Source organism: Ochotona curzoniae, unplaced genomic scaffold (assembly GCF_017591425.1).
Source record: "Ochotona curzoniae isolate NIBS_2020 unplaced genomic scaffold, NIBS_Ocur_1.0 contig_3643, whole genome shotgun sequence".
In the NCBI taxonomy this organism is placed as follows: Eukaryota; Metazoa; Chordata; class Mammalia; order Lagomorpha; family Ochotonidae; genus Ochotona; species Ochotona curzoniae.
The window spans coordinates 2,933,340-2,947,812 of record NW_024465933.1 but is presented as its reverse complement, the minus strand read 5'-3'; the positions used below and the strand labels follow the sequence as shown (position 1 = coordinate 2,947,812).

Here is a 14,473-nt window from a genome sequence, read left to right as displayed (position 1 = left end):
ATTCATAAATATTTGGTCAAGATAAACCCAATCTTTAGAGTTGCTTCCTATTAATATAGAGCTCTTTAATATTTAAAAGGAAGTGTAGTCAGTCATCATTTTCCAGATTACTATGATGTAATTAACCCAAATACCAAAGGGTTTTAAATCATCCAAACCCCGAGCCACAATGTTTGACTCTACCGTGATAGCCTGTGTCATCCTCTCACTGTCACACAGACAGAATTACACATCCTATATGTACATATAGAGGCTTACAAAGAATGTATTTTAGACTTGGACATTAGACTTATTGTGTTTAATATTTTGACTGTACACTTGATACAGAAAAGACAATACCACACACAAATATATGAGAGAGATCAAATATGTGTGAAATTGTACAACTGGCTTCATTTTTAAAAATATTAATGATGGCATAATTATGCTACTGGAATTTGGGAATCATGGGTTTTTTTTTCCAATATTTAATACCAAATGATTCTTAACTTTGGTTTTAAACAGATGACCAATGTGTAAGTTGCTCCATAAAGGGCTGAATGAATGAATGACAAGTTAATAACAAGCTGTGCACATTTTACAACTAGCTATCTCTATTTCCAAACAGAGAAACTGCAATGAGATAATCTTAAATACAATAGGTACCATTTTCCTGAAATTTCCTTACAAGTTACGGACAAAATGAATCGTGAATTGATTTTCTATTCTACTTCCATTTCTTTGAAAGGGTAAACTATATCTCATCTCACATTACTTGCTGCTTAAATCACAAGAAGCCTTATATTCATATTACATGTAAGTAAAATCATTTTACACATTTTTTTCTACTTCAGGAAATTATCATAACATGTAAGTGACTGAAAATTGCAGTTTGTTATTTTCCTTTTTTATCTCATTTAATTTGTTAAAATGATAAGCCAATTAGGCTGCTTTTATTAAGATGGTCACTAAATTCCCTCAAGTAAATCAAATCAAATTGTATGTGTACAGAAGATTCAGACCTACGAAAAAACATAGTACAAAAAAAAAAACATTTTCTCTGAATCATTCAAAAAGATTTTGTCACTATAATGAAAAGTAGATCTATTGGCTGATGCTTGTCATATACATAAATGAGCATATTCTTAATAGTTTCCATTCTTGATGCTTTTTTTTATTTCACTTTCCCATTATTTCATAAGCATGAATATTTGCCTTCATTTAAACAAATCTATCACTAATCTTGGCAGATGTACTTCGGAAGTGTGACTATGGGGGAAACGTCAGCAGGGGCTGTCCCTGTGCCTAAGAATATACTAACTTCTGGACTGAAAAACAAAACAACAGCAACAACAACAACAACAACAAAAACATTTCAAGAGAAATTTGTTCCTTCTCTGCTAAGAAGTGTTTTCTACATAAAAGCATTTTGGTGACAGTCAGTAAAAATCTGTTTCTGTAAGCTTTGCTGTTAAAAGGCCATTTTTTTTCGCAGGTGAAGATCCTTGGATCTAATCACCATGCTGTTAGCCGCTGTGTTCTTACACACTTGGAGAAAGGTAGGCTTCGCCACTGCATGGTGCGCTAGCTGCAGCTTACCTTCTGACTCAAGTATTGAGATAGCGCAGCCAATAACTCTGAGATACAGCTTGCTTTATTCCCCTGTATACCAATGCCCTCTTTAGTACTATGCAGGGGCACACTATATGAAGAAGATATTGGCGTTTGAATGGGTATTGTCACAGCAGACAATTGTATAGGCACCAAAAAACAAGTTCTGAGACGAATCTCAACAGAGCCACTTTCCCAGACATTTGTATTAACTCCTTTTAAGGGAAAATTTTGGAAGAATAAATGGAAATCGTTGTCTACAAATTTTTTTAACAAATTAGTTTCTCAGAAAAATAATGCAACTGAAAAAGGAATACACAAAACCTGGCAGTGAAGTATGTCCAGCAGAGCAAATGAGAAAGACTCATTCCAAAATAATTTAGCATTCTTGTTTCCTTCTAGACATTGGCCAGCATTAAAAAAAATTAGTATTCTGCCTAATTCAGAGACATGTGGAAACGGTCAGCAATTGAAAAACACAGTTTTCCACACAAAGCTGTCATTTAAAAATAAATTTTAAGAGAGGGATGATAGCTACCATACTAACCCTGAATCTCTAGGTACCTAGTGCATAAAAATGCTGGGATTGATGCCTTGCTTCTAACTGACCAGCATGGGTATATGTGGTCACAACTTAAGGACAGCAACCTGGGTCACAGCACATTGTATTTCAATTTTGATTTCATCCAAGCACATTTGCATCACTCTTAAATTTGTCCTCCGCTGATTGTTGGGTTGGAAACATAGCCTCAGGTATGGCTGTTGACACACAGCAGCAAAAATACGAAGCTACTAGATGTCTCCCTATGGTTTCCTGTTTGTCCAAATCATCTCCAGCAAGCCCTGTAACTTCAGGAAGCATCACCTGTTCTCTCGGTATGCATTCACACTCTCACACACACACACACACACACACACACACACACACACACACACGGAGGCTCCCACTCACCTTTTTCCTCTTTAGTTAGAATTTAAATTGGACATCAAAATATACATTGATTATAAAACATTAAAAAATTATTCTATAACATTTCAAAAGCATTTCAGAACAACTGCAACTACTAAAACATTATTGGGTTTAGCAAGATACATTAGAAAATTCCCTATCTCCTGTTATATTTGGTTCTCTTGAGCAGCACTTTACTGTTGCTGTCAATACCCTTACAAAGAAACCCACTATGACAATTCCTACAAACACACACTTTTTCTCTCAGAAATATAATACTAAATTGATTGTTTATGAAGAACCATGTACTGTCAATTTTAGGAAGCATAAATAGTAATTTAAATATACAAAATATATGTGATAGTATTTTTTTTATTTATCCGTGGCAATATTTATATTCAACTAAGAAGTTACTCTAAAAAGATATATATATTTATTTCACTTAAATTTCATTGCCACGTAAAATTGAATCCACCCCATTCCCAACCCCCTGTATTTCCTGTTTCTTCCTTCAAACAAATAAAATAAATAAGTGGTAATAATTCTTTGGTCATGGTGTCATAATCAGCAAGAAGAGGTGTGATGATCATGCATGGACAATTGTGATCCAAAAGTTAGGGTGATAACTGAAAAAATTATTGAGAAATACTAATCCATTAAGGGACTTAGATTTTGAGATAAATTGGTATATAGTGGGCAAAACATTAAGGTAAGATAAGCTGGTCTGGGCAAAAATTTATTTTCTCAGGGGAAGAACCACTGTGAAAATGTACTTCAAAGCAGTGATTGTGGTGACAACAAGACCACTGGTCTCACATTTCGGGAAGCATTCACGCTTCTTAGCTTTTCCTTTCTTATTCCGTCTAATGTCACAGTGAACCCTGGTCTCCTCCAATCAGATCAATGTTGCAAGGACAGGTGTCACATCATGACTGAGTGAGATTATTTCTTTAGGGAAGTCCAAATGTATCCTAACAACTTTCGCTTCATCTTGACTAGCCATTGCTTAATATAAACAAAAGAATTCTAAAAAGAGAATTCTTATAAATCCAATGTAGCAAAAATGTTGGTGTCAATATAATATAGATTTCCACGTTAATATCACATAATGTCCTTTCAAATATTTAAAAACTTAAAAAGCAACAAATGCTTTTGATAAATATGATGTTCAACTTCTTACATTACTAGCACCAGATCATATATGATATGATTAAACATGATTGAAAAAGCCATGAGTTCTTACACAGAAACCAAATGCAGACAAATGGAAAACAAGATTTTAAATGCAAAAAATAATCATAAAAGATATCAAGGGATTACATATAAAAAAGGTAACAAACCAGTTAATAGCGAAATTATATCATGTAGTAAACTTGATATTTCTGTAATCCATGTATGTTGACTGTGTATCATTTCAGGTGTTACCCATAAACTAGTAAAATATTTACATTTTAATATCTTCTGGATTCAAAATAATCCGAGATAAGTTTGCCTTCATTGCAAAGACGACTTTTTTCTATCTTGAGCTTGCAACAATCAGGCCCAGCTTCCCATGGCATTCCAGAGAAGATATGCAACAATTAACATCACATGACCAAACCAACCTCCCTCTTCATTTGAAGGACCGTGAAGCTCCCATGATCCTGTGCACCCTCATATTGCTGTATCCCAGAACACCGTCTGTTGCTTAGCATAGGGCGGAGGGCTGTATTTCTTTGCACCCGTGTTCTTCTTCCAGCTGGGCAGAATAGGCATGCTATCCTGTTTGCAAAGGCCCTTTTCCGTTTTCTGTCTAGCCTTTATTTCCTTGCACAAGCAACGCTTTTTCTCAATCATCTCAAGCATTGTATGGTCTCCATGAAACCACTGCATGCATGCCACCTAGCAAAAAGGAAAGAATGAATACAGAACAAAGAAATGGAATGAAAGCATCTTTTGCACTGTTCTAGCACTGTTTAGTGTTCAGTCATTTCTATACTTCCTTTCAAAACTCTTAAAAGGAATTAGGATACACAATAATTCTTATATAACACAGTATAAAAAACCAGAAACCTATTAAATACAATTTGAACTTAAACTACTGAATAATATTTTGGGCAGGAATATTTTTAATATGCTCAAAATGCTACAATTTGAAAAGTTTTTCATTTTATTTTTGTATGCAATTTTCCCACTATTTCCCTCTTGCTTTTAGGTTGGCTTACTTTGAAGCAATTTTTAACACTTGAGATTGTGGGGCCATCGTGTGGCACAGTGAATAATTTAAAGTTGCTAATTTAAACATCAGCTTCCCAAATTGGAACGTTTATCTGATTTTTGGATGCTCTACTGCTTGTCTTGCTCCTGATATCATGCACTGGAGCCAGTGAGTGAGGGTGCAAGTGTGCAGGTGTGCAGGTCATTGCCACATGTGTAGAGCTAGAGGTACTTGTTGGATCTTGGCTAAGACCTGGCCCTACCCTGGCTGTTGAGGACATTTGGGAAGTAAACTGGCAGATAGGAGATCTCTTTCTGTCTCTCCCTTTGTCCCAGTCACTTGGCTTTTCAAATAAATAAGCCTTTAAAAACACTTGAGTGCGCTTATAAATATCATGTACTAAAATTAGCTCTTTAATAACTTCTGCTATCAGAGTGACTTCTGCTCTGCATTCAGTATGCCTGGATTATAAATGCCTAAATAATTTTCTACAATTAATGTTTTGCTGTAGTTACTAATGTTTTAAAATATGTGTCAGAATCAATTGCCTCCAACATCACATTAGCATAGGTCCTAATTAGTTCTGGAAATGCAGAGAAACAAATTCATTAGGTCAGTGTGTTACAAGGAATGCCTTTAGTGTGGATTATATATTGGCACGAACATGCACACTGCTGGACAAGTAAACAGTTGTCCCAGGTATAAGTAATACCATGTCTACCACAGACTATTCACTGAAGCATGACTAGCATATAGCATCAGTTGTACAAGGATAGGCATGAGATTGGGCCATGAGCTCAGTCAAAATGGGAAGTTTCCAATGAATTGCTGCGCTCTGTGGCTTGAAAGATTGAAAATAAACAAATAAATAAAAGCCCACTGCACTTGATGCTACATTTTTAAGACATTAATCAGAACAAATGTTAACCTACTCATCTAATGCTTTCTCTATATTAAATCTCATTCTAGATGCTCTGCATAGTTTAATTCATTTGTTCCTCACAATGATGATTGCCTAAAGTAATTACTATCGATTAATTAATAACAATGACTAAGATAAAGCATCAAGAGTTTTGGCAATTGGCCCTAAGAGACAATTGTCAGTGAGCAACCATCAATGGAGGAGTCAGAATCTAACCTCAAGATTTCATTTGCAGCACTGGTGCTTTTAACAATTACACTGCACAGCTTTTTTCAAATATCTACAGAATCGGAAAGAATTAATAAGGGAATTTAGTACATTATCTTGATGGTACGAATAAGGGAAGTAAACCTCCAAAGGGCTACATCTTCTGTGAAAAGCCAGGCGACTGGATTTTGCTGTGAAAAATATTCATGATTATTAATTGTACAGAAAGTGGTCATGAACCAGACCAAGAAAACATAGATTCAAACACTGTATCTGTCGAATTTCTGTTGGTAACTCAACTTTCAGTTTGTCTGAATCACTTAATAAACCTTCATTTTTCCAAAGTTGTTGTGTGGTTTACAAGGCATGATGAAGGTCAGCTCTTTTTAAGAACAGTGAAACAATGCCGAAACTTTATTAACCGAGTCTTGTGAAATGCTAAATCGTTTTCCATGCCATAGCAGACATTTGAGGAGACGCCTATCAATGCTGTGTTAAATCCTGCCAGTCAGACTCAAAGTGAGGCTTTTTCCATAACTCCGATTTGATATCTTTTCTACTATAGCATTATCTATTTCATTTGTAAGTTACAGGAGTTACTACCATGACTGAAATCTTCAAGTCCTATTCAAACAGTCAAATGTATTTTGACTTTAGGGGTGGTTAAAATTGCTTAAGAAATAATTAAATGAGAAAACTTATATCTAGGATTTGATCCCAGAAGATAACTCTTCATAAATTCTTTCACATTCATACTTAATACAGAGTGTCTTGAAGGGACAGAAAGTGTTTATAACTTTTGCTATCTTGTAGTGCCTACCTGGCCCAGAATCTTATCCATGAATATTCACCTTAAAAAAAATCTTATATGTTTTTTGACTTAATTTAATGAACATCTTCATGTCCCAACAGGAAATTCCAAGAATTATTTACAAAAATTTCAACAAATTTATAATAATTCATAGTATGATTTCTGTATAATAAATGTATAATACAGTATCTCTAGTTTTGTGGAAACATAAGTTATTGAGTGACTGTAAACTGTCATGTGATTCAGAATACAGAATTCCCAGATCCTAGGCCCCAAACCCCACTCATCTTAATTATCTCAACACGTAGAACAAAATTTCAGGCTTTCAGTAAAACTTTTCTGAGTAGAAGCCACCACGATATGACAGTGTTTGTTAACTATTAGAAAGTGGAAGAAGATAGGGGCTGAGGAGAAAAGAAGAAGGGGAGGGCAGTGAGAGAGGGGAGAAGAGGGGAGGAGAGGGGAGAAGAGGGAGAAGAGGGGAGGAGAGGGGAGAAGAGGGAGAGGAGGGGAGGGGAGGGGAGGGGAGAGGAAGGGAGAGGAGGAGAGGACGGGAGAGGAAGGGAGTGGAGAAAGAGAAGAGAGGAAGAGAGAATAAGAGAGAAAAGGGGAGACGATAAGTAATATCAGTTTTGTATAAGCATTAAGTCTTGTAACAATTTCTTTTAATATATCAGAAGTGTGAATTAGTACTTGTGACTGCAAGACAATGTTCCCTTTTCATCTTATCAGCAGTGCCAGAAATACAAGCCATAGATGCTTTCTTGTATATTTAGATTGCAATATATTATTGGTAAAAAGCTGAGTTTGTTTCAGTCAGAAAAGTATGTTATTTAAACGTGTAAATTCATTAAGAACAACAGATAGCTTTAAAACAGAATGCAAGTATAACAATATTAGTTATAAAATGGTTTTGTATTTTTACCATTTTTTTTTTACTTTAAATGAAATTGTTAAATATTTCTTGACACCAGAATGCTAGTCTTTGTAACATTTTCTATATCTATAGTGTCAGGATACACATAAATAGAAGAATGGTGGACCTATGAGTGTTGTTGGACTAAACTAGCGTTACCCTACAGGTGGGAACAGTAGAACACATGCGGTTGGGGAGGGAAAAATGGCAAACCCCTTAGCATAGGGATCTGTATTGGGAAAACATTTTTTTTTTAGTGCATGTCTATTATTTGCAAATTGTGTGCTTACAAAAATTCAAACTAAAATAAAAAGCTTTTTTGTTGTGAAAAAAAAATCCAAAATGTCAACAGAAGAAAAATCCATTTTCTCAAACTGATTCTACAGAATCAGTAGAATTCTGTAGAATTCTGTAGTCTCAATTCTACAGAATGTGAGACTGCTCATATTCTGGGTACCAGATACACAGTCAATAAGAAAACACTGCCCAATACGTGAAATTCCATGAGAAAAATGAGCTGAATATTGAGATCATTCAAATATAGGATGTTGAAAAGTTTCCAATTTTAAATAAAAGTATTTTTTAATATATGTGAACAGATAAAAAGAGTGTGGACTAGAAAACTTTAAGTTAAATATACTATAATTTTTTCTCTTAAAATATGTCACAAATTTTGTTTTAGGTTCAGGTAAGGGACAATAAAGTTAGAATACAATTCATTTGTGTGAAAATAAGTCTGCTTTCTATTTTTACTTTTAAAAACATGTTTGCATTATTTTTTCAATTCCTCAAATTGAACCAGAGATTTTATTCATTATTTTGGCTTAACAAGTAGTGTGACTAGCAATCATGTGAAATATGTTAGAAATACTACTATAATTGTTTAATTTCTCTGAAGTGGATATAACATTTTGGGAATTGAGTGGTAGAACTAACTTGAAATCAAGCCCCACAAATAAACTTTTCCAGTTTATTTATTTCATTAAGTAGCCTTATTTTATATTTAATCCAAATATATTTATTGTACATACCAGCAAGAAAAAAGAAAAATCAACACAGATAAATTTTCATTGGAAGACAACAGCAAGACAACTAGTAGGAACACACATCTCTTAGACAAAAGTTTTATAACAACATTAAACAGGACAGGCAATGTTCTAGAATAACAGATTCAGGTCATAAAATCAAATGACGCTTTCCATCAAGGAAATGAAACACACATCTCTACCCGTTAAGACATCCTCCACCCAGAGCCCTCCTTCCAAGGAGCACAGTACTGAAAGAAGGGTGCAAGGGCAACTTCCCAGTACAGTGGAGTTGTGATCTAAACATGTGTATGGCTCAAATGCCCATGATGAAATCTTAACATCCAGGTGATAATCAAAGAGTTGGAGGTGATTAGACCGTGAGTGGATAGTCCTTGTAAGCCAAACCAGTGTCTTTATAGAAGAGGCCAAAGACAGGTATCGGGGGGAGGGGGATTCAACTCTCCCGGTACGTGAGGACAGAGCAGCAAGTAAGCCATCTACAATTTACAGGAGGGCCAAAGGGTTCTGACCAGAGCTGATCATGCTGGTTGACCTCCGAGACCCTCAAGAAATACGAGAACTAACTCTCCACCATTCATAAATTACCCAACTAGGGAGAATTTGTTACAGTTCCTCAGACAGGATATCTGTCAAACATCCGCTGCCTCAGATGATGGAGAGTGACCAGTCACACCGACAGGCGTGACTTCTTGGGAGGATGCAGCGAGAACTGCGGCCATGCCTTTCCATCACTCTCATAACTCCACTCCAGTCACATGAGTAAAACACCAGATAAGCCAGAGCTGAGGAGCACTCCACCAAACACAGACCAGAACTCCTTAAACCGCCATGGTCATACAAACTGTCACAGTTAAGGATGGGACTATGACCTAGCAACTTAAGCTGTCACATACCGTGTGTTATATCAGCATTTCATGGGGAGGGAGAGGGGTTATGTGAGATCTGGCTCCAGCTCCTCCACTCTACCCAGTACCCTGCTAGTTTGCCTATAATAACAGTGGAAGACTACCCAAGGGCCTGGGCTCCTGCACCCACGTGGGAGCCTTGTAAGAAACTCCAGGCTCCTGGCCTTGGATTCACACAGCCCCAGCCATTGTGACTATCAGAGGAGGGATCCAGCTGATAGAAGATCTTTCTCTCCCTAACCCCACCCATCTCTCTTCTTCCCTCCCTCCCTCCCTCCCTGTAAGTCCACCTTTCAAATTAAAAAAAAAAAAAATCTTAAAAAATAGTGTCATAGTCTAAAGAGACTTAATACCTGGAAGTCATTTGCTTGGTTCTATGAAAGAGATTCTGGAGAAGAAAAACACATTAAAAAATAAGGGAATCAAAGTGATGTGTGGAGTTTGTTAACAATCAATTGATACAGAAGAACTAGTTCCAACAAGTGAATCACATCAATGTGAGATATTAACAATAGAGAAAAACAATGGTGTCGGATCTGCAGGTATCTTGTATGCACATCTTGTAACATTTTTGTAACTCTAAAACTATCCTAAAATTATATATATATATGTATATATAATTTGTAGATATTAAGCAAAAAGAAAAAAAAAAACAACCATATGCTTTTCAAACCACAGTTGCACTTTCATTCTTTAAAACAAAGCAACTTCATACAACTGTTATATTACTGGGTTGGGATATTGATAGTTGTGACACTGAAAAGCTGTGGGGGCTCTTTTTGTAGGTTAGGGAGTTAAGTTGCTGCCTAAAATGATGACGTCCCGTTTGAGAGCCAGTCCAAGGCCTGGCTGCTATAGTTCTGATTCACTTTCTTGATGATATGACTGGAAACACAGTGGATAGAGTTCCTGGTCCTGGTTTTGACCTGGCTCAACCCCAGTGATTGTGGCTGTCTGCAGACTGAACCAGCAGGTAAGAGCTCTCTCCATGCGTCTCCCTTCTCCCTGAAACTCTGTCTTTCAACTAAATAAATTGTTTGTATTTTTTGTTTTTGTTTTTTTTAACATTTACTTTATTTTCATTGAAAAGTCAGATATATAGAGAGAGGAGAAGAGACAGAGAAGAAAATATTCCGTCGGATGATTCACTCCCAAGGTAACCGCAAAGATTGGAGCTGAGCCAATCCGAAGCCAGGACATTCTTCCTGGTCTCCTGCACACGTGCAGGGTCCCCAGGCTTTGGGCCATCCTTGACTGCTTTCCCAGACCACAAGCAGGGAGCTGGATGGGAAGGGGGCTGCTGGAATTAGAACCGACATCCATATGAGATCCCAGTGCATGCAAGGTGAGGGCTTTAGCAGGTAGGCTACCACACCAGGCTCAAGTTGCTTGTTTTTTGGGTTTTTTTTGTTTTTTTGTTTTTTTTAATAAAAAAAATCAGTTCATTCCTTGGAACTTCTTACAAATATCAATAGATTATTCATATATGTGTCATATGTGTATTTTACATGACTCCCTATGTGTGCATTTTATGTTTATTGTACATGATTTATACAAATTATACATATTACACACATTGGCACATACTTCATAATCCATATGGTGTAGGCAGCAGTGAACTAAAGATTTTCGTAGGGTTGATGCCATACATTCTAACAATATATCCTAATAATACTGCTATGAGTCTTCAGTACTTTAAAGAAGTATACCATTATTTCAACCATCACCCTCCTTAGTAAAAATCCTGTGTGTTTTCTCCAAAGAACAAAGGAGTAGCGATGTAGCATATAATAAATCTCCATAATAATTGTTTAAAATGTTTCATTTTCCAAAAATACATAAATCTTGAAAAACAAAGCCTTGACATAAGCCTTTTGAGTTTTTAATGTTAAAAATGATATCAAAATAAAGCTGATATACATATGCATACTTCTACTAATTTTCAATCTGGAGTCTAACTAGTTAGCATGGAAAGCTATTAGTTTATTCAAAATTTAGGAGACTGAATGTAATTTCGGCCTTGGAATTCCATTAATATTTGAGTTTTCATGCTTATAGACACAATAACCAACCGTGGTTTTCACATGATCCTAAAGGGATGGATCAATCTATTACTCCTGTTACACTTGCTTTTCTTTTCTTTCTTTGTTTTGATTCCCTTTTATTTGCTGTGCTAGCTAGAAAGCATCTTGTAAACACAATTTTCAGATTTAAAGAAGGTCAAGTAGAGGCACCTATTAAATAATCAGGCCCTACTGACATGTAATATGGTAAAATACTACATACTATAATTTTTGTGTTTACTTTTTGAAATTATATTTTTAATATTATTTACGTGTTGAGAGGGATGCATACACATGAAGGCCTCTAAATAGGGTGGAGAAGGCTGAGGTATGGAGAAAGCTGGGTGGGACAATTGCTTCAAGTTTATATTTTTTTCTTTTTCTCTGGTATCTGAGGGAGGGGGAGGGAGACAAGCGGAAGGGGTGGCTCCTTGCTGCCAAATTGTATCAGCACATGGAAATGGGGGAAGACCCTTAGACAACACCTTTGAAACCTCAGTGTGGGGAAGAATGGTCTGAGAGTGTTACCTGAGTGCTTTTGATAGTTCCGAGATGTTGTCAGTTTCATTTCTCCATATTCCTTTTACTCTTTCTGTGTAATTTCTCAAGTCAGTCTGGCCCATTTTATCAGACATGATTGTTTCCTGCATGATAAATATAAACTGTACCCTGAATGTGGATGCTGTTGGAGTTATTAAAAACTTCTTAGTCTTCTCTTTGGTCCCAGCAAGTGGATACGGACAACAGTGGTAAGGCCACAAGGAAGAAGGAGCAGGAAGGACATGATCTGGGGAGTTATGGGAGTCGGTGGACCACCCATGCCGGTTTTCTGCTCTACGTGGAGTCATTAGGCCACACTGGGATGTGAATGCTCTCACGGACAATGTCCTTCCTCTCCATTTTAGTCACCAAACTTTTCTATATTTACTATTTCAACATAAGAAAAACTAAACATGCAAGTACCGTGGCTTTTTCACATACACCTGGAAGACAATGGGCAGGGTTCACAGACTGCTGTCCATTCGTCAAATAGAACCCAGCGCCTGTCTGTGTACAACATAGGAGCAAGAATCTCTGATGTGTTTTTGGTTATTTCACACTTTTAAACAGATGATTAAATTCAAAAAAGTAATTTTTCATGACACTTGGGAATTACCTGAAATGTATGGACAGGCGTTTAGTCCACAAGTCATGATAAGCACATCCTACATCATAGTATTAAGATTTGATTCCTAGCTTCAGCTCCTGACTGCAGATTTCTGATACTGTACATCCTGGAAACAGCAACTGTGGCTCAAGGGATTGGATTTATGTTACTCTTCTGGAAGACCTGAATTGAGTTCCTGACTCATGGCATAAGACCTAGTCCAATCCTGGCTACTGTGAGCATTTAGGAAGTGAACCAGTGAGTGGGAAAGCTCTCTCTCAGTCTCTTTTTGTGTCTTTCTCCCTCCTGTTCAAATGATCATGCATGTAAGTATATTTTAAAAAACACAAATATCCTCATTTGTTTACTTATGGCCTACAAACTAAGTTAAGTACACAGGACCAAGAACACATGGCTTACATAGCCTAACCTATCTACAGTCTGGCCCTTTGGAGAAAAAGAAAATACTAATACCTGAAATATTACATAAACTAAAAACAGAACTAATTAATAAAACAATAACAGCCATTTTATTATTACCAATATAGTCTTGTAAAGTTAAAAATTAGTATGCTAAAAAAGTATGCTAAAACGATTTCAATGGACAAATTAAGTGGAATAAAGCTCATTGAATTTCTACTTATCCTTACCATAAAAATGGTGTTGTATCAAATTTCTGTTTCCCTATCATCACACCATTTCCAACATATTCGTTAAAATGTTTATCACCAACTGAACCTCAAATTACATGTCATCTGAACCATGTCACTGGTGACTAGAAATGATAATGTCATGCTATGAAAAGGGATAAGACAATAGATCGAGACTCTTAGTCAGCATGAATTTGCAAAGGGAGGCCATCTCCCGGCTCTGGCAGACCCGGAGCAACTCCCCGTGTGGGCGTGGGAGCTGCTGTGGTGGTTACCAGGCATGAAAAGGCCGTCCTGGGGGCCTTCGGCCGCTGTCCTGGGGGCCAGCCGCCATGCCCAAGCCCCGCCCCTTCCTGGTCCTGTCCCCAGCTATAGCCACGCCCCCAGCGAGCAGTAGGACCGCCCAGACACACAGTCTCAAGATGCTCCTCAAAGGGAGGCTGTCCCTGGGGCTCCTGCAGACCCAGAGCAGCTCCCCACGTGAGGCGGATTAACCATTTTCTGATGTTCAAATATGAGTCTTATTTTTGTCCACTGCTCATTGACACATGCCCACTAACAAATGGAATGTCGTCGGTGTTACACTTACTGGTTTGTGTGTGTTTCTGGAAAACCAAATTTTTGAAAAGACTGATTTTCCATCCTGGCATTGCATGCATACAGTTACTAATGCACAGAGGCATGGGATGAGAGCAAGGAGAAGTCACATTCAACTGTTAACACACCTCATTCCCCATTTCACTGCTTGTTGCTGTTGTTGCTAAGTAAAAAGTAAGTAAGCAAAACAAAAAATCTCAAATTCAACTTTCAACTGCCAAAGGAAAGAGAGACAGCACATACTCAGGGCTTGAGCGAAACTGTAAGCATCAGTTGCTGCAACACAGCAGACACTGGTTTTTATACGGATCTCATTATCTAAAGCTTTTCCAAACAGAGAGTGGACACCAACATTACTTAAGTTGAAATATATACAAGATGTAAAAGTGTATTTGGGAGATCAAGGCTACTCAAATTTCCATTCGGGGCTCCCAATAGAGACGCTTGTACTAACCAACTATGCTGCATTC

At 37.0% G+C, this 14,473-nt stretch overlaps 1 protein-coding gene across 1 annotated transcript in view; it reads right to left on the bottom strand.

Annotated features, from left to right (window-relative positions):
- Nucleotides 1-3,557: 3,557 nt before the first annotated feature.
- NYAP2 (neuronal tyrosine-phosphorylated phosphoinositide-3-kinase adaptor 2) overlaps nt 3,558-14,473 on the bottom strand; it is a 245,167-nt gene continuing 234,251 nt past the window's right edge. The window contains exon 8 of the mRNA XM_040982790.1: nt 3,558-4,420. Coding sequence (XP_040838724.1) covers nt 4,193-4,420 — 228 coding nt within the window. The 3' untranslated portion in view covers nt 3,558-4,192. The remainder of the gene's footprint in view (nt 4,421-14,473) is intronic.